The sequence below is a fragment of the Panulirus ornatus genome, chromosome 14 (genome assembly GCF_036320965.1).
Source record: "Panulirus ornatus isolate Po-2019 chromosome 14, ASM3632096v1, whole genome shotgun sequence".
Classification (NCBI taxonomy): Eukaryota; Metazoa; Arthropoda; class Malacostraca; order Decapoda; family Palinuridae; genus Panulirus; species Panulirus ornatus.
Genome location: NC_092237.1, coordinates 3023181 through 3042912, shown reverse-complemented (window position 1 = coordinate 3042912; position 19732 = coordinate 3023181). Strand labels below are relative to the sequence as shown.

At 48.5% G+C, this 19732-nt stretch overlaps 1 protein-coding gene across 1 annotated transcript in view; it reads right to left on the bottom strand.

The window, feature by feature from the left end:
• LOC139753163 (transient receptor potential-gamma protein-like) overlaps positions 1–19732 on the bottom strand; it is a 479099-nt gene that overhangs the window by 129934 nt on the left and 329433 nt on the right. The window contains exons 4-7 of the mRNA XM_071669339.1: positions 14158–14287; positions 13363–13470; positions 1742–1884; positions 150–351 (exon numbers count right to left, since the gene is read on the bottom strand). Of these exons, the coding sequence (XP_071525440.1) occupies positions 150–351; positions 1742–1884; positions 13363–13470; positions 14158–14287 (583 nt within the window). The remainder of the gene's footprint in view (positions 1–149; positions 352–1741; positions 1885–13362; positions 13471–14157; positions 14288–19732) is intronic.

The window sequence follows — 19732 nt, the reverse complement described above, 5'->3', positions numbered from 1 at the left end:
CAATCATCCCTGGTCGCTGATTCCTCACTAACAGTTATTCTCCCCATCTCCTTGCCTTCGTCGAACTCATCTAACTCTATCTCCCACCACCCGGTACTCATACACTTCCCCTGTACTCGCCCCACTCACCTGGTACTCGCCCCACTCACCTGGTATTCACTGCGAAACTCGTGTTCCATGAAAGACAGTCTCCGGAGTTCCCAGGACAGCTCGAAAGCGGTGAGGATGGGGTCCTTCGAGGAGAGAGCGATCAGGGACGGGGAGGCCAGAGCCCTGTAGGCGTTGATACGACTCCTACTGTGCCGCAGTGAGTCCTCCAGGCGGGACGTCACGCACTCGTCGCAGCCGCACCTGAGGCAGGAGGACCGCAGGGTCAAGCTGAGGGTCAACTTGAAAAAACATCTGAGGCAAAGCGGTAAAAAAAAAAGAGGTCCAAGGACTAGAGGCTTAAAAGAAGACATGTGAATGGGTTTGGCATAAAGTGTAAGGATAAGTTACTTATAAACTACTTAACAGTATGAAGGTTAAACATCACCCTCTACCTCTGGGGGTCGAACCGGGGAGTATGGCACCGATGGAGAAGAACCAGTGTTGAGGCCACTGAAGGAACTAACTGGTGCCACACATCCGAGGTCTGCCTGTGGGCTGAGATATAAGAATTCTGAAGAATGTCTGAGGCGGGAAGACGTGAAGGAAGGACTATACAACATCACTGGTGTTGATGGTTGTATGTATACCACCGTCCCTAGGTTCCTGGTGAGAGGCTAATAGACAAATAGATAGATAGCCAGGCAGGTATATAGATGGTAGATAGACAGAAGGAAAGATCTGGATAGATACAGGATCTACAAACATCCTTTGAAACTCCTCAGCACCTAGGTTGATGGGGTGACACCTCCCCAGCACCTGGGTTGATGGGGTCACACCTCCCCAGCAGGTGGAGGCATGATGTCAGAAGGCGTGTTTCTGGAACCAACCTCCACCTAGCAGTTGGGGAAGCGTATTGCTGTGGGGTCTGGACCTTGTCTTTGTCCTTCCAGGTGGACGTGACGAGCACCATGTGAGCGCTCGACACGTCCGGAGGGGCTGAGTGAGTGCTGGAACCACTGGTGGTGACATTCCACAGTGGCTAACTCAGTGGAATGAACGAGGACGTTCCAAAAGAGCTGAATAGAGTGCTGGAATCATTGAGTACGTTCTCGAGGGACAGAGCCAGCGCTGGAACCACTGAGGACATTCCAGAGGGACTGAGTGAGTGCTGAAGTAACTATGGCATTACAGAGGGGAAATACGAGTGCTGGAATCACTGAGAACATTCCAGAGGGACAAAGTGAGCGCTGGAATAATCAAAGAAATTCCAAAGGGGCTGAGCGAGTGCTTGGAATCATTGAGGACACACCAGTAGGGCTGAGTGAGCCCTGGAATTATTGAAAACGTTAAAGAAGAGCTGACGACACCTTCTCTTGCGGCTCACGAGCGAGAGTACGTCAGATAATGTCATTCCTCCGCCGGTGCCGCCGTGCAACACACGATCACCCACCTCTGCGGCTCACAGGACGGACGGTGTGGGACATGTGAGGATCCTGAGCCATACGGAGAGGTCCGAGGGTAATATAATGCGACACAACAAGACGTATGAAAGAACGGCTTCTAAATCCTTGTCTACTGCTAACACTCTGGAATTCTATGCCACCTATCCCTGGCCCAAGACCCCCAACACCAGTATGGACCAGGGACTCACCTGAGGTCATGTGGACCGGGGAGGGTTGCTCCCCGGTCCAGCAAGATCTTGATGATCTCGTAATTGTCCCGGTGGGCGGCCAGGATGAGCGGCGTGATGTCCGGCGTGAAGGTTGCGGTCTCGGGCGGGATGGCCTCCCAGCTCTGAGGCCCAGCAGGAGGAAGAGAAGGCCCGGGACGAGGAGGAGGCCACACGCCACAGCAGTAGGTGAGAGAAGAGGAAAATATACATTACAAAAAACAAAAAACAATCTTGGGAGAAAAATAGTAAACAGAATGTACATAGGTTAAGTCCCCTCGTCTAATATGAGTCCACAGGATCATACAATACTTAACCTCACATATTTCTTTACCTAAACTTCATAAGACATTATGTTGGATCTTGTGGCGGTGTCTAGCGTTGTAAACCTGAGGGATGTTGTGGTACAACCTTCCAGTTTATCTTCCAGTCCACATCATCCCCTGAGTCAGCACATCAATTTGAGTTCATGAGACGGATGCAAGACTCAAAACTACGACCCTCGGTGACACCCAGTGACTTTAAAACTCTATACGGCCTTCCATCCCGAGCTGGCCCAGTGCCTCTGGTCCATCACCAGTGCTTCCCTCCAGTCATCAAAATGCCGTGGCGTTTGGAAGACTTCATTTGTTTCCTTAAAACCGAAGTCATCTAATCCACGATCCTTCATTGAGTTACAACTTATAGCCATTAACCCGACCCACACCTTATTCTATGGAGTATTTCGTTTGGTCACTTGAGGCAGTGTCAGGTCTACAAACCCTCAGCGATTTCGTGGTATGAAGAATGCCTCTACCAACCACCGCTTCATTAACGGCAACTTGAGAGAGGCAGGACATCTGTCCGTCGTCGCTCTTACCTTCGCTGACTTCGTCAAAGCTTTCGACGTAACCATAACGAACATAATCATCAACAAGGCCATCAGTTCAGGCCTGAAACCATACTAAGTGATGGTGGTCAGGCTGTACGCTTCCGGAGGGCCATCTCTACCTTCCAGTCCCTCACCTGTGATGTCCCGCAAAGATGACAGCCTCGCGTTTCCCTGTTTTTATGAATAACGGACGAACCTGCTCGATGGCAGTACTCAGCCGACCCTACCCTTTGTGTTAGCGTTGACAACAGTTCTCCCGACACACTCGTCCTCCCAAACCCCCCCTTAAAGGCCTCCAAACTTGGACCATCGCCAGTCAACCAAACCAAGACTGCAGTTAAGCACCTCCCAACACATCGAACTAGCGCCTCACCCCGCCCTAGTCAGTCCCCTCCAGGTTGTTTAGTCCATCAAACTTGTCAGTGTCACTGGAAGATACATGAAGCTGGAAGGAACATGTCAGCACCATCATCCTTTGTTTCCGATTCACATCACTTGGTCTCCCTACACATGATATTCAAACTCACCTACGCCTTCCCCATCCTGGTCCTCCTCCCTGACTACCACACAACGGAGGCTGCTTAACTGCAGGAGAGGCTACGTGCAAGGTCGTCCTGGCTGGCTGCCTCCTACACCAGCTATGAAGAGGTGGTCAACCCCACAGGTCCACCCGACCCTCTCACCTGGACCCCATCCAACAGTCCGCCACATGATATCTCTCAATTCCCCGAGTTACTACGTGGCATCACAACCACATCGAACCTATTGAGGCTCGTATCGACCACCACAAGAACAAACCCATCCTAACCATCGTTGGAATCATCAAGAATCAGTGGCTCATTATGCATCAACCTGCATCACAAGGACTCTCCTCCCAGTGTACATCACCAACGTTTAATGTTGTATACGTATTTTGTATACTTCCACACTTTGTATATCATCGATAACTCTATCCTATAACAGAACCTTGTTCTTGTAACACACGGAGGCTCAATGGCTAGCCGTTAAACCTCTTCATCACTAGGTAAAGCTCCTATTGGGGAAGGAAACGAGTCTACATTCTGGCCCTGCCAATGTCTACCTCCAGGCATCAAGATGATGTCACGGGCAGCGTGGCCAAATGATGTCACGCGCTGCGTGGCCAAGTGATGTCACGGGCTGAGTTAGCACCGGAACGTACCAGGTGATGTCAGTTATCGTGTTTCCGGTGTCCGCCACGCATCACCGACCCAGTAGACCAGCACAGGATGTGTTGATCTTCCATTAACCGAGCATAATGGCAGACGTCACCATTAGGAACGCGCCGGGGGTACGCTGCTGATGGTGAGGGATGGTGATGGTAAGGATGGTGCTAGTGATCATGAGGGATAGTAACAGTGAAAGAAGGTAATGGTGAAGGATGGTGATAGTTTGGAATGATGATGGTGAAAGTGAGGGGGGGAGTGGGTGTTGGGGTGGGGGCTTCACCATCACTCCTCGCTCGGCTGGTTAGGTTCACGACGAAGGTCACAAGTGTGTAGCGTACTTGATAATACAAGGGTCAGTACCTGTGGGTCATGACCCCTTACATCTATCAACCGATCTCTCTCAATGTTCACTGCTGACGTCATGAAACTGGTTTGAAAACTTAAGAGGTGCTAAACAGGTCACCTCTTACTCTTCTCTCCTCCATGAATGAACAAAACTATGGCCTCTAAGATTTCCTCTCTCTCTCTGTGTGTGTGTGTGTGTGTGTGTGTGTGTGTGTGTGTGTGTGTGTGTGTGTGTGTGTGTGTGCTTCTATATGTGCGTCTGAATTTGTGCGTGACGTCTGGGAGCCGACGGTCTATACATGTTAATTCTCACAATCATGTCCATATAAAGTAGAACACTTGTCTCACACATGCCAGTACCCGTGTCTCTCTCACTCACGGTCGCTAACATCAACATAACCGTGTATCACTTTCCCTCGTTAATCCTCCTCCTTTATTGTCACCTTCTTCCATATGTGTAAACCCGAGATAAACACCGTCGCTGGACTCTCCTCCTCCACCTCCAGTCATCGCTAAGCTTACAGTTTCATCACAACAATTCTCCTGGGAATTCCATCCATTCCCATGTTGGGCTAACTACCTCACAGGCGTCAGTCACCCTCACACGCAACTCATAACCCACAGCAAGCATATATTTCCCCTCACACGCATGGTTAAGGTCCTGCCTGCGTCCGGGAGCGAGCACCAGCCCCGGGCACGACCCGGGCGTCAACCTTCTGCTGATCTTCGGTCCAGCAGAAGGAAACTCCCTCTCATATCCGGCGTCGTTGTGATGAATTCCCTCGGTATCCGGCCGTAAACCCCTCGGTATCCGGCCGTAAACCCCAGAATATGCACTATGGCGGGCGGCCGGGAATGAAAACATTTCATTTAGAGGAAAACGTCTGGTGTGTGACCCACCGCCATGATGGGGGCGTGGCTTGACTTGACCAAGGAACAGGGAGGGAGGGGGGGGGGGGAGGTCCCAGGACCGGGCTGGGGGAGTGCCACAGCCCGGGGGGGGGGGGAGGACTGCGGGGTAGTGAGTACATATGTAAGTACATACAGAAATATGTGTATGTGTGGTCGCTCAGTACCTCATCGCAGCCAAATACATGACCTGGGAAAATATCCCAGCTGCCCTGGGATCCCAGCAGCCCTGGGATCCCAGCTCCTCCTCACCCGCAGATAACCCATGGGAGGAATTCCCCAGCACAGTCTCGGACACAACCAATTAATTAAAGCAATATGAAAATAATGAGATCAAATCCCATTTAGGATGACCCGAATTATCCACACACACACCCACCTAGGGGAGGGGCGCTGCAGGGGTGGGTCCTGTGGTGGGCGAGATCTTGAGGGAAAAAAAAAAAGATGGAAGGAAAAAAGGTTTACTCTCAGCTAATACATGTTATAGCCATTATCCCCTGGTGACCTGATACTGGGGCCGGGAACCTAACTGCAGGGGAGGAGAGGACTGGGGAGGAGGGAGTGAAGGCAGGGTCGCTGGGTATCGTTGTGGGGAGAGGGACGAGTTGATGTGTGGTACTGGGAGGAGGAGGAGGAGGAGGAGGAGGAAGGACAAGCCGGGGTAAAACAAGAGGCTGGGGAGTCGAGAAGGGAGGGGGTGAGGGAGGATGATGGAAGAGGAGCCAGGGTTGGAGGGTGAGACGAGGGAAGCAACAGGACCAGCTGGGACAGAGAGACATGGGAGGGTTAAAGGAGAGTGAGGAGAGTGTGAGGAAGGAGGGGAGAGTGAGGAGAGTGTGAGGGAGGATGGGAGAGTGAGGAGAGTGTGAGGGAGGATGGGAGAGCAAGGAGAGGGGTAAGAAGAAACAAAAATGAGGAAGAAAGTAGACAAAATAATGAGGAGATGAAGGACGGAGAGGAGACACTGGTGGGCAAAACGCAGAGTCGTGAGAATAACAGGAAGACACAGGTTCGACGCCAGCAGTTGGTGGCAGGGACGGGGCACGGATGATGAGGGGTGTGGGGCTGCCCTGACGTGGCCCTAACGAACCGCTACACACACTGTGGGTCTCTGTGACCCTAGCCCTACCGTGGCCCTTCCCCTCAGGGCTACAGACCTCAAGACAGACCTGAGGGATGATGTCAAACATCCACACCATTCATGATGTTTTCCTCTGAGTACGAAGGCACCTTGTCCAGTGAGAGAGAGAGAGAGAGAGAGAGAGAGAGAGAGAGAGAGAGAGAGAGAGAGAGAGAGAGAGAGAGAGAATGCACAAAGAATATCAGGAAAAATATATAACATCACACAACTTATTTGCATAAAAGCACAGTGCCTTCGTCACCAGAGTCGCTGGAGATTAAAGGCAAATTGAAACCCTGAAGGTCGAAGGTGATCGTGACCCAGTCAAAGGTCAAAGGGTCACGTGTACAGAACACTGACCTGTTACTCACATCCCATTTTCCTTTCGCGTGGTTCAGTAGCATTATTCTGTGCTGGAAACATTATCGGAAAAAGATACACCACTTCAAAATATTTATAATATAAAATACAGCGCAATATAGCTAACTAGCACGATGCAGCTCTTATATCATATATAAAATCGTATATAATAGCATTTCTGAGAGCATTTCCAGGATTAACATGTTATCAAGTGTCAAGTTTCTTGTATCAACATATGTAATGAACAGCCTTACTAGTGACCATACCAGTAATCACAGAAAACGAAGGAAATTACGACAAAATATACTAGAGAACTGTGGGGATGTGGGGGTGTGGGGGGGGGGGTACTACCACCTTCTCCCCTCCCCAACACTTCCCCCCCCCCCTCCTGTCTCTACACACAGTCCTCCACATACTATGTCTTCCACACACTCTGTTATGCTTACTGTCCTCCACAAACTCTCTGTTCTCCACATACTCTGTTCTCCACGCACTCTATGTTCTCCACACACTCTCCTTTCCACATAATCTGTCCTCTAATCTCCATATCTTCTGTTTACATTTTCCTCCACACACTCTACTCTCACAACACTCAGCCTCCACACACACTCTATTCTCCACATACTCTACATGCAACACACTCTAATCTCCACACTCACTCCCCTAACCATACTTTCCACACAATCCGTCTGCCACACACCCTATACTTCACACTCCATGTCCCGCACACACTCGCTTCTCGGCCGGCCATTACTGAGGAGAGTGCGTGAGGACAGAGGAGCAGAGGTGGGAGGTGTGTTGGGGTAAATAGATGTACACGGGAGACTGCCTCATACGGACATACACACACACGGGCAAGATGACGCTCGAGTTAACATAAAAAGTTTCAATAATCGAATTCTGTGTTCTGCTCCGCTCTTAACACCACCTAGGAAAATACAACATAAGGTTATAAAAACTATCAAACTCACATCTTTACAAAAAATATTTGGCAAAGACCTCAACAAACTACAAACTAAAGACAATTCAAATATTTCATAAGAGATATTTACAAAGAACAAAAAAACGCCCGCTAGGTTTATGAATGAAGTTATACAATGAAAACAAGGAAAGATGAGAACTATGAATTTTATGAATGAACTTTTACAATGACAACAACGAACGATCAACACATTTTATGAACCAACTTTCTACCAAGACAATAGGGGGGATGCCCTGCACCGAGCATAAAGACGACAGTCACAGGGAGCGTGCCCTGCACCAAGCATAACGAATATAATACACAGTAAACCTCCCCTGTAACGAGCATAACGAAAGAAAAAAAATTGGCCTTAAACCAAGCATAACGACAGAATGAAATCCCTAAACTAAGCATAAAGACGACGACAGACACAAGACACCAGCCCTGAACTGAAAATAATGACAGCAGACGCAGAAAAACTACCTGTACCAAGCATAACGAAGACATACCCAGACAACAACATGTACCAAGCATAACAGCGATAGATGAAGAAAACTTTCTGTATAAAGCATACCAACAACAGATTGAGAAAACTTGTCTTGCAATGAGCATAACGACGACAAACCATGGAAACATGCCCTGTACCAAGCATAATGACACACGAAGGAAAGTTGCCCTGAACCGAGGATAACGACAATAGACGAAGGTACCTTGTCCTGTACCGAGGATAACGACAACAGACGAAGGCACCTTGCCCTTTACCGAGCATGAAACATAAATAAGATACACGAGTGTATTACCTGGTGCAGACTGCTCATGCTGCGCTGCGGAGACGAGCAAGGCTAGAAATTAGCATATAGAATATAAGGGAAAGATATATCATTGTATAGAAGATAAACATTACCTGAACAATAAGGGAAGTTGGTGGGAAGAATTTGATACTAAGGAAAAATCAACAAATATCGTGAAGAGGGTTTTTGGAATAACTGTTTTTCTAATTTCAAAAAGAAAAATATATTTCATGGTTGAGCTGCCCGATTTCAGAGCGTTGGCGAAATTGTATCACATTGCCTGCGGAATATAAGTGAAATATATGAAAAATATATTCCTTATTAGTTAGTCAGGATATTCTTAACGTAACACAGAAGCTGATCAAATGCACAGTGCTATACGGGGGCCAAGGAACATGATCTCCTGCTACTCATAACAAACATTAACTTCGATATAATAACCAGAGCCAAGTGTACGCATGTAGTTACTGAGGTCAGGCTGGAGCAAGACCTGACATACAACTGGACACAACACAACACAACACAACTGGACACAACACAAAACAACACAACACAATACAACACAACTGGACACAACACAACACAACACAACTGGACACAACACAACACAACACAACTGGACACAACACAACACAGAACAACAAAACATTATAGACACAGAGGCAAAGAGACGGTCAGAGGTTGTGACTGAGGCTACACATGTAAGAGACTTTCAAAGAGAACATGAAGAACATGGCGGTCATGGAAGAACAGACGAGAACATAACAAGAGGAGAACAGACGGGGTAGAGATACAATGTAAATCCTCAACAATAAGTATGAAAGTTCTGGACACATTATATGCATCAGCAGATCTTACGGTATGACTCTCTCTCTCTCTCTCTCTCTCTCTCTCTCTCTCTCTCTCTCTCTCTCTCTCTCTCTCTCTCTCTCTCTCTCTCTCTCTCACATTCATCAAAATGGGAGGAAATAAATCGTATTAATTTTCCCGTCGGCGACCAGCTGATGTCCCCTGGGGCCCGGCCAGAGTCCCATGGCAACCCTGCCTTGTTACCAGGAGACCTTGCTATCCCAGCTGTAGTGAGTGGGGATCTGAGGATCCCAGTAGTGAGTGGGGATCTGGGAATCCCAGTAGTGAGTGGGGATCTGGGAATCCCAGTAGTGAGTGGGGGATCTGATCAGATCCCAGTAGTGAGTGGGGATCTGGGAATCCCAGTAGTGAGTGGGGATCTGAGGATCCCAGTAGTGAGTGGGGATCTGGGAATCCCAGTAGTGAGTGGGGATCTGAGGATCCCAGTAGTGAGTGGGGGATCTGATCAGATCCCAGTAGTGAGTGGGGATCTGAGGATCCCAGTAGTGAGTGGGGATCTGGGAATCCCAGTAGTGAGTGGGGATCTGGGAATCCCAGTAGTGAGTGGGGGATCTGATCAGATCCCAGTAGTGAGTGGGGATTTGGGAATCCCAGTAGTGAGTGGGGATCTGAGGATCCCAGTAGTGAGTGGGGATCTGGGAATCCCAGTAGTGAGTGGGGATCTGATCAGATCCCAGTAGTGAGTGGGGATCTGAGGATCCCAGTAGTGAGTGGGGATCTGAGGATCCCAGTAGTGAGTGGGGATCTGAGGATCCCAGTAGTGAGTGGGGATCTGAGGATCCCAGTAGTGAGTGGGGGATCTGATCAGATCCCAGTAGTGAGTGGGGATCTGAGGATCCCAGTAGTGAGTGGGGATCTGAGGATCCCAGTAGTGAGTGGGGATCTGAGGATCCCAGGAGAGGATTACAGCCTTTGGAATGGAGGACAAAATCAAAGGTTATTTTGTTTTCGCTTGGGACACATCTCCTGCGCCCTCTACGGCGTCAGGGTGAACTATTCTCATGTAAATTCATGATAACATGACTGTTTACTTCAGGAAGAGCTGAGTCATCTTCGCGATAAATTATTTGGCTCAAGTTCTCTCTCTTCCTGCTTTTAAACAATCTATGTGTGTGTGTGTGTGTGTGAGTGAGTGTGTTTCCGTACGGTCGATGAGGTTCCAAAGAGAGAGAGAGAGAGAGAGAGAGAGAGAGAGAGAGAGAGAGAGAGAGAGAGAGAGAGAGAGAGAGAGAGAGAGACCCCCTTCTCGTTCTCAGAACACGTCACGCCCTCATTACTTCCCATCCTGACCCAGACTAAGGGAAATAACATGAGATCTAATCATGTCATTAGTACAAGCAAAGTGCGGCGCCCCGCGGGGGGGTCGTAGCCCCACGGGGTGGCTGGCCCCATAAAGCCCCCCCTCCCTTCCTCCTCCTCCTCAGCCCCGGGGCCAGGCCAGCGCCCGGCACAATGTGACCAGTCACTCAAGCGTGAATATTGGCTATAAACACAACTCTGACCTGCCAGGCAAAACCCAAGAAATTGCAAATAAGATTTCACTTCCCCTGGGGGTCAAAATGCATCCCTTCTTTACATGACCTCAAACGTCAGCTGGCAGAGACTGACTTCCCATAAGTCATTCGGGGATAAGGTCACATGGCAGGTCATGCATCCTGTAGCTTAGGTCAAGACAGAGTCATATGTTCAGGAGGTCACAAGGCAGGTCATGACTTTGGTGACGTTAACGCAGCACAGGTCACTGGTAATGGATGACCATAAACAGGTCATTCCGGGTGATGACCTCTGATGACGTCAATCAAGTACAGGTCACAGGGTAATTAGATCAAGGTCATATCATGACCTCTAGTGACGATGACCAACAACATGTCATTTGCTAGGTCATGACCTTGCCAGGCGTCGTTCTGGAAACCAAACAGCCAAATAATGACCTTCCTGCGACCTCTGACCTCCTCAGGTCACACAAGAATACCATTAACTCTCCCACATCACTCTGGCGTCCATCACTCCCCCCCTATACCTCACCTCACTCTCTCTCTCTCTCTCTCTCTCTCTCTCTCTCTCTCTCTCTCTCTCTCTCTCTCTCTCTCTCTCTCTCTCCATCCCTCTCATTACCACAAATCCTCCATCTCCCTCCTCCTCCTCCTTCCCTATGGCCACTAACCCCCCCCCCCCCCCCCCCGACACCCATGCATCACCTCCCTCAAGAAGCCACTCTCACCCCAATCATCTTATTCCTCGGGGTCTGAACGTGCTAAGCCACGCACGTCTTTAAGTACTTTACCCCACTTGATGAACGCCGCTGAATCAGGTCTTACCGCCACTGTTCGTTCAGTGAGGATATGACTGAGGCAACGGTAAAATGAGGAGGAGGCGAGATGAATATTCTCGTATAAAAACATAAAACCAAATGTACATTAAAAACCCTTTCTCAATGAGCTATCTCACTTATCTCGAGCTATCTCACCTCGAGTCTTAGGATGACTATAGTAAAGCCGTGAGTGAGGTATGTGAACTCATACATAAGGACTTCATATGAATGATGCACTTGGGAGTGAGCCACATGCCTCCCCTGGTCCTGGGAAGGTAACAGATCTCCCCCCCCTCCCTCCCACCATCACCACTTGACCAATCAACTATAAATCATACGTCACTAACGATCGTAAATAGAAAGGTCCAGCATCCCCTACACCAGGCAAGGTGGATCAACGCATGGATTAAAAAGCATTTAAATGCCAGAAAAAGACTTCTCATGCCAAAACCCTACATGAAACTTTTAGAAATGTTTAATCAACTTTATTTTAAGCTATAGCTTTTGGCATTTTCTTTTTCAATGGCATTTAAATGCTCTTTAATTACCTAAGTTTGTAAACTAATTAAATCAGAACAAATGGTAAATAAATCCAGAGTGAGAATTTCAATACCAGTAGATTAATCTAACATTATTTTTAGAATGAGAAAATGAAGATTGAATTTAATGAAAAAAAACGAATTCATTTTGACATGGGTATATACATATCATTAATGAAATGATCGGAGGTTTTGAAATTAATGGCGGTGCCATATTTTCAAGTGTTTTTACACATCACTAATTTGTGTGTCAGACTAGATATCAAAAATTGGTTTATCAAAGGAATTCTTGGTCCTGAACTTTTGATAGTCTGGACTTGAATCTTTGACAATTTCGACTAATGTCTGGGTGGCTGTGTGCCAGGGTTCGAGTCCAGAGGCAACAGGAAGCACTGAAGCTTCGGAGAAATGAAGTTTTGAAGCATTAAATAACTAGAACAAAGTAGCTTTGAAGTAGTGAAGCACTGAAATTTCGAAGCATTATGTCAGTGAACCACTTTAAGTCTCGAACCATTATACCAGTGAGATATTGCAGTTTCGAGGGACTGAATAAGCTTCGAAGCATTATGTCCACGAAATATTGAAGCTTCGAAGGACTTAAGCTCCATAAAGCTTCAAAGCACTGCAACACCTTAGCAATGAAGCACTTTAAGCCACTGCCCAATAATTAGTTTAGTTTAATGACCCAATTGGCCGGATTCCTATTCAGGACGACTGGTTTCCTGAGATCCAGATTCCTAGAGAAACAGATTAGCGTCTGAAGGAGGGAAATTAACCCAGACGATCCGTGAACCCTCTTGGGGTTCGAGGGGTCGACACTGTGAAACAGTGAGTCACAAGTTTTCAACTTACGGTTTGAGGCACTGGTCACGTGTACATAAACATGAGTACATATGTACAGTGTACATTTATCTTTGTACAGTTGGATAATAAATTCACATACTTTATCAGTGTAAACAGACATGCAGACAGAGATAATAAAGTGGCACACCTTATCAATAAAGACGAATTTACAGACATTAAAATCAATTCAATTCTTGCATGAAAACACAAGTTAAGAAACCATTAACTCAGTGAGCACGACGGTTCGACCCTTGAGCACGACGGTTCGACACTTCAGCACGACGGTACGATCCTTGAGCACGACAATAATTCTCTTGGATAGGATGACCAGACCTGTTTGACCTGAACCCTTAAGGGTCGTGCTCTAAGGTCGTCGTGCCGTCGTGCACCAGGGTCGGAGCGTCGAGTTGAAGGGTCGGAGCGTCGTGTTCAGGTGATAAGATCATCCACGACGCTAAAACTCGAGACAATACACACTTCTGAAGGTCATACTCACGTGTGGTTCTCCAGGCACGTGCACGGTCTCCTCGTGGTCGAGGAGGACCTCGACGGCCTCCACATACTCCTCGCTGATGGCATGGAGGAGGGCGTCCTTGGTCTCCACCTGTGAGGGTGAATGGAGGGTTAGTGGTGGTGAGAGAGAGAGAGAGAGAGAGAGAGAGAGAGAGAACTAAAAATACTTAAATCATACTAATAATTAATTGTATTCTCATGAAAACAATATCTTATGAAAAACTCTATAATGGATAATTGATTAATGCACTGTTTGTTTACCTGCTAACATCATATTGGCCAAAAAAATATACAAAAACATATTCAGTAGGTCAAAGGTCAAAGGTGAGATAAACGTGTGTTGATGTAAGGGAAATTTCAAGTAGAGAGAGAAAAAAAAGTCGGGGGAGGTGGGGGGGGGGGGGGGTGAGTAGCACCCCTGGGGCCAGTAAAAGGGGCAGGAATGAAGGCGAGGGGGTGGAGGTAAAGGCGTCAGACTGTGAAGTATAGGGCCGAGAACAGATCTCATCGTTCAGTATGGCTAGGAGTTAATGGCATGAAGAAGACAGACCCTTGGTCATGACTGGGTCAAGGATGAAGAAGGGTAAGGTTAAGGGAGGCAGATCCTAAGCAGAAGGTAGGGTAAGGGGAATCCACTAAGGAAAAATCATCTCACGTTAAGGACCTGGGGAGGGACAGAGGGTCAGTGGCACCACAGGGGAGAGGACAAGACCCCAAGGGGACCACGGGTCGAGGGGGACCACGGGTCGAGGGGGACCACGGGTCGAGGAGGACCTACCTTGTACTCGATGAGAAGTTCGACCATCTCGAGGTTCTCGTTGTCGATGGCCATGAGGAGGGCGGAGCGGCCCAGGGGATCCACACAGTTGATGTTCATGGCCCCTGTCTCCTTGGCCCGGACCAGCATCCTGGGGCAGGAAGAGACGGAGTTAGAGGCTATGAGGGAGAGGACCATGTTGCCTTGACGTGGAGAGGGAGGGAGGGATACCTGGCCACACATAGAGAGGTACCATACCATGAGGGTCACTGTTGTTAGGGGCACAGCCTAACCACCAGCTCAGCAGTGACGTCATCAACCAGTCTGGGGTCATGACACGTACATGACAGTCACCACACAACGTACATGTACATTCACCATGATATGTTTTCACACTGAAATATTTCCAGAATTTCCCTCGATATTTCCAGTATTTTCCCTCCATATTTCCAGCATTTCCGTCCCCTCACAGTGTTGATGTGAGGGGAAGTTATACACGCACAGAAGAGGGTCTGGCGTGGCCACAGGTCGCCATTCAGCATTCATAATGTAAGGAGGGGAGACACCCTCCTCAACCACACCCTTCCTCCTGGCTCTCCCTTCCCTGCCCTCCTCGTACATACCCCTCACCCTCAGCTGGGAAGTCGTTTACACAGTGTCTGGGTGAAGACAGTCATGTTTGTTTGTGTGTGTGTATGTGTGTGTGTGTGTGTGTGTGTGTGTGTGTGTGTGTGTTACTGCTCTACTGTTAGTGTGTCTCTGGTGAGTCACACAGGGAGAGTGTGTAAATATACATAATCACTATGAGAAACAGTACACCAAAATTTCACATATCTTGCCAGCGTTGTACATACTGCCAGTGTTGTACATACCGCCAGTGTTGTACATACTACCAGTGTTGTACATACTACCAGTGTTGTACATACTGCCACATACTACCAGTTTTAAGGTTGAGCACCGTACTCTTCCCACGTGACGAGGTAATTAATGACTGCCATCTTGACTCATATATTTCTCATTACAATAAACTCATTAACAGACAACATTTATCGTTGCCATTAAATATAATGTATAAAAAAAATCCTGTACATTGTAGACGTGTTGGACTTAAGTTGTTGCTGAGATATACACAAGATGCAGGAGGTAGTAAAGATCATAAGATATTTCATTAACTTTTCCTCTGACGGAAATTGGTTTAATGACAATGTGGGATTATTTCCGTACAGCGGAGGATGGTACGATATGTACTGTGGGCGATGGTACCGTATGTACCCTGGGGATGGTACCATATGTACCGTGGGGGATGGTACCATATATACCGTGGGGGATGATGGTACGTGGAACGTTAAACCCGGAGGTTCTATGTGAGACTTCTCGTATGTTCTCAGGAGGAGGTATGGTCTAGTGGCATCCTGTAGTTGTGGGAACAAACACTATGCCCCAGCATTGTGTCCCTCACTGTGGGACCCAGTGATCACCTTGGTAGTGTCTTCCTCCTGGTCCTTGTCATGTGTTTACACTCGACCTGACGACGTCTACTTCATCTGCTTACCTTGTTTCGTGTTACCATCTTGACTTCAGTCTCTCTCATGACAAACTTTCGTCGTAAGTTGACCTTTCTCTCTCTCTCTCTTTCTGTCCATCTGTCTCCCTCTCTATCTCCTCCTCTTTATCTCTAAGGTCTCTCCTGAAGAGAAAAGGTCCACCATCTCTCCCACCGCCTCTCTCCAGCTCACCAGCCCTAACTATCCGACTCCATCTACGCCCCTACTCTCCCCTCTCCATCCAGCGCTGTGGGACGCCCCTCAATGTGTCAGGAGGGCGGGGGTGAGTCAGCAGTCTGTGTAGGTCCTTGGGTAGACAGACTCCATTAGCGCCCGGGTCATACACACAGACACACACAGACACTCACGCACACACACACATCTGCTAGAGACGTCCCTATTAACACGGTTCTCAGCGTCAGCAGAATTGTGTAATTGGTTATTTTCGTTGAGTTTTGTGGTCTTCGGTGGACGTTTGTGGCTTTCGTGGAAGTTTTGTCTTTTCGAAGGATTGTAAAACAGAAGTTATGGTTTATTTGTTTTTTCATCATGTTTGTTGTTGTGGGATTTTATGACGAGGGAAGGATCTGGGGCAGCGATGGGGAGCAAGATATTCCTGGGAGAGGTGTGAGGCTGAGGACTCTCTCCCATGGTGGTGACCAGAGTAAGGTTCGGGTATACACAAGTGGTTCATCTGGGGTCAATACAGTCAAAATGTATCTTCCTTCTTCATTATCATCATACCTCATCCTGATGAAACTTGAAATATCATTATTCCTGACTGGTTAGAACCAGCAATCGATCAGTTATGCTCAAGCAAACACAACACTGAGTTATCTTGAGTCAGTGTAGCAAGTGAGACGAATGGCAACACTGGGATACAGTGGGAGGCAGTGATCAGCAACACTGGGATACAGTGGGAGGCAGTGATCAGCAACACTGGGATACAGTGGGAGGCAGTGATCAGCAACACTGGGATACAGTGGGAGGCAGTGATCAGCAACACTGGGATACACTGGGAGGCAGTGATCAGCAACACAATAACGACAAACGAGATTCTGGCCCGTGGTCCAGGGCCAACACACCAGTGGTCCAGGGCCAACATACCAGTGGTCCAGGGCCAACACACCAGTGGTCCAGGGTTCCCCCCTCATATGGAAGACATAACTTTCTCCTGAGTGTGGAACACAAACTTCCTCCCTTTACGGACGTGTGCCTCTTCCTGAGACAAAGATCTAGTCCGTCTGTGGCCTGATGCACAAACGTTCCTTTATTTCTGGTCCTGCGGTACAGAGCTTCCCCTTCACTCAGTGAGGAAGAGATCTACTCCATCTGTCTACGCTGTGACACACGTCCCTCCACCTCGGGTAAGGTGACAGAGATCTCCCGTGATGGTGAAACACTGTCGCTCTCCTCTACGCTGCAGTGAAAGTCTTCTCCCATTCCTGAACGGATATCCTGACCTTCCCCCCCCCCCCGCCATATAACAAACACATACTCTCCCCCTCCCCCACACACCAACACGGACCTCCTCCCCGCCCAGGGTGAGGCCCACGCTGGGGTCTTCCTGATCATAGTCAACAAAGAGGCTTTTTACCCGTGTGGAGCCGCCCAGGTATTGCCCCATTGTTTCCAGCCCGGGAGAATAATCCTCCAGGGTACCAGCTGGCCTTCCAGACTCTCGCTTCTGTCTTAATAATCTCGCTTTTTCTTCAAGACGCCTACATTCAACCAAGACTCCTACAGTCAACCATGACTCCTACAGTCAACCATGACTCCTACAGTCAACCATGACTCCTACGGTCAACCATGACTCCTACAGTCAACCATGACTCCTACAGTCACCCATGACTCCTACAGTCACCCATGACTCCTACAGTTAACCATGACTCCTACAGTCAACCATGACTCCTAAAGTCAACCATGACTCCTACAGTCACCCATGACTCCTACAGTCAACCATGACTCCTACAGTCAACCATGACTCCTACAGTCACCCATGACTCCTACAGTCAACCATGACTCCTACAGTCACCCATGACTCCTACAGTTAGTTTGAAGAGGAAAATACTTGTTATTTCATCTATTATGAAAATAGTAGATAACACAGATATCAGTCAACAGTAATTGCTTATTATTTAGAAATAAAAATTTCGAACGAATGTCTCTCGTAAGCCAGATCTGCCACACATGTGGTTATGGTTATCATATGAATCAACGTAACGCAGGACAACACACACATGCGAGGAGCGAGTCATGTGTGAGCAGGAGAGACTGTATGGCTGTGGGGTGTAAACCTCCTCCTGCCCGATACCCAGGCAGGTAGCACAGCTCCCTGGTCCGTGGCTGCCAACCTCCTCCTTCCTGGAGAGTGGGGGCCGAAGATGCTGAGGAGAATAGCGAAACATTCTGTGCAACAGACGAGGAGCAACAGACGAGGAGCAACAGACGAGGAGCAACAGACAAGGTGTGTCGACCAACCTGATTGGGCCAGTTAACCCTTTCATTACTGGGAGGGCGAGCGGGCGGGAGCCATCGCCTCACGCCCTCAACGAAATGTCTTCCAGCAAGTGGATTCGTCAGGTGGGAACGTAAGGTCGGCTGTTGATCTAATTTGAGGCCAGGGAGGGTGGTGGGCGGCAGGCAGGTCCCCAGCCTGCTCAGCTGGGTGGTAATTGCTCGTTTCCTGTTGACCGCTCGTTAACCCTCTCGTTGACTAGACTAGGCCTCGTTCACGGGGTTTCTCCTCCAGTGTTTAAAAATTTAGTTATATTTTTGTGTTGCCGACCAGGGAAGACCTGAGCCTCTCGAGCACGACCACTGAGCACGACGGTGCGACCACTGAGCACGACGGTACGACCACTGAGCACGACGGTACGACCACTGAGCACGACGGTACGACCACAGAGCGCGACGGTACGACCACTGAGCACGACGGTACGACCACTGAACATGAAGGTACGACCACCGAGCACGACGGCACGACAACTGAGCACGACGGTACGACCACTGAGCACGACGGTACGACCACTGAGCACGACGGTACGACCACTGAGCACGACGACGCGACCGTAGGGCATGACGGCCTGGCCTTTGATCTGATTGTTGTCGTCCTGTTGAAGGACATTATCCTGTTCTGAGTCATGTGAAGAACAGGAACAACGAACTACTCGACTGTCCAATTGCCCTTTATACAACCCAGGAGCGGCCGGGGCTGGCGACACACGACACCAACAGGGCGACGACGCTGGTGACACACGGGAGGGATCCGAGGTAAATATTGACACCAACACCAACACGATGGCACACACGACACGATGGCACACACGACACGATGGCACACACGAGACGATGGCACACACGACACGATGGCACACACGACACGATGGCACACACGACACGATGGCCAATTCCCTGAGCGCGTCGCCCCCTCCCCTGTAACCTGAGCCTCACTAATAAACCTGATGCACGTCGTCGTGGTGGTGGGTATAGGGCACGTCTATGGTGCCATAGTTACCATCTTGCTGGTCCATTAGAGAGAGAGAGAGAGAGAGAGAGAGAGAGAGAGAGAGAGAGAGAGAGAGAGAGAGAGAGAGAGAGAGAGAGAGAGAGAGAGAGAGAGAGAGAGAGAGAGAGAGAGAGAGAGAGAGAACATACGATGGTCTGGATCAGGTTATTCACTTGCTCGTGCTGTTGCCACTAACGTAAAAAAAAGTCATAAATAGAAGATTTTAGCGTTACTTGAACACGTAATATTTCTGATATATCATTCTATACACACGAGATATTTTATTACTATCTTTATCGCTAACTGGATTATATATCAACAGTGAATAAAGTGACAAGTAGTTCAGTCAGGTTATTCACTTTATACAAGCTTAACTTTCCGTGATTGAAGGCGACAAGTGAATCACTTAAATTTCCAATATATATCCTTACTTTCCTGTCTTCCATCGTTCATGTGACGGGGGGTGTGTCGTCATGTGATGGGGGCGTGTCGTCATGTGATGGGGGCGTGTCGTCATGTGATGGGGGCGTGTCGTCATGTGATG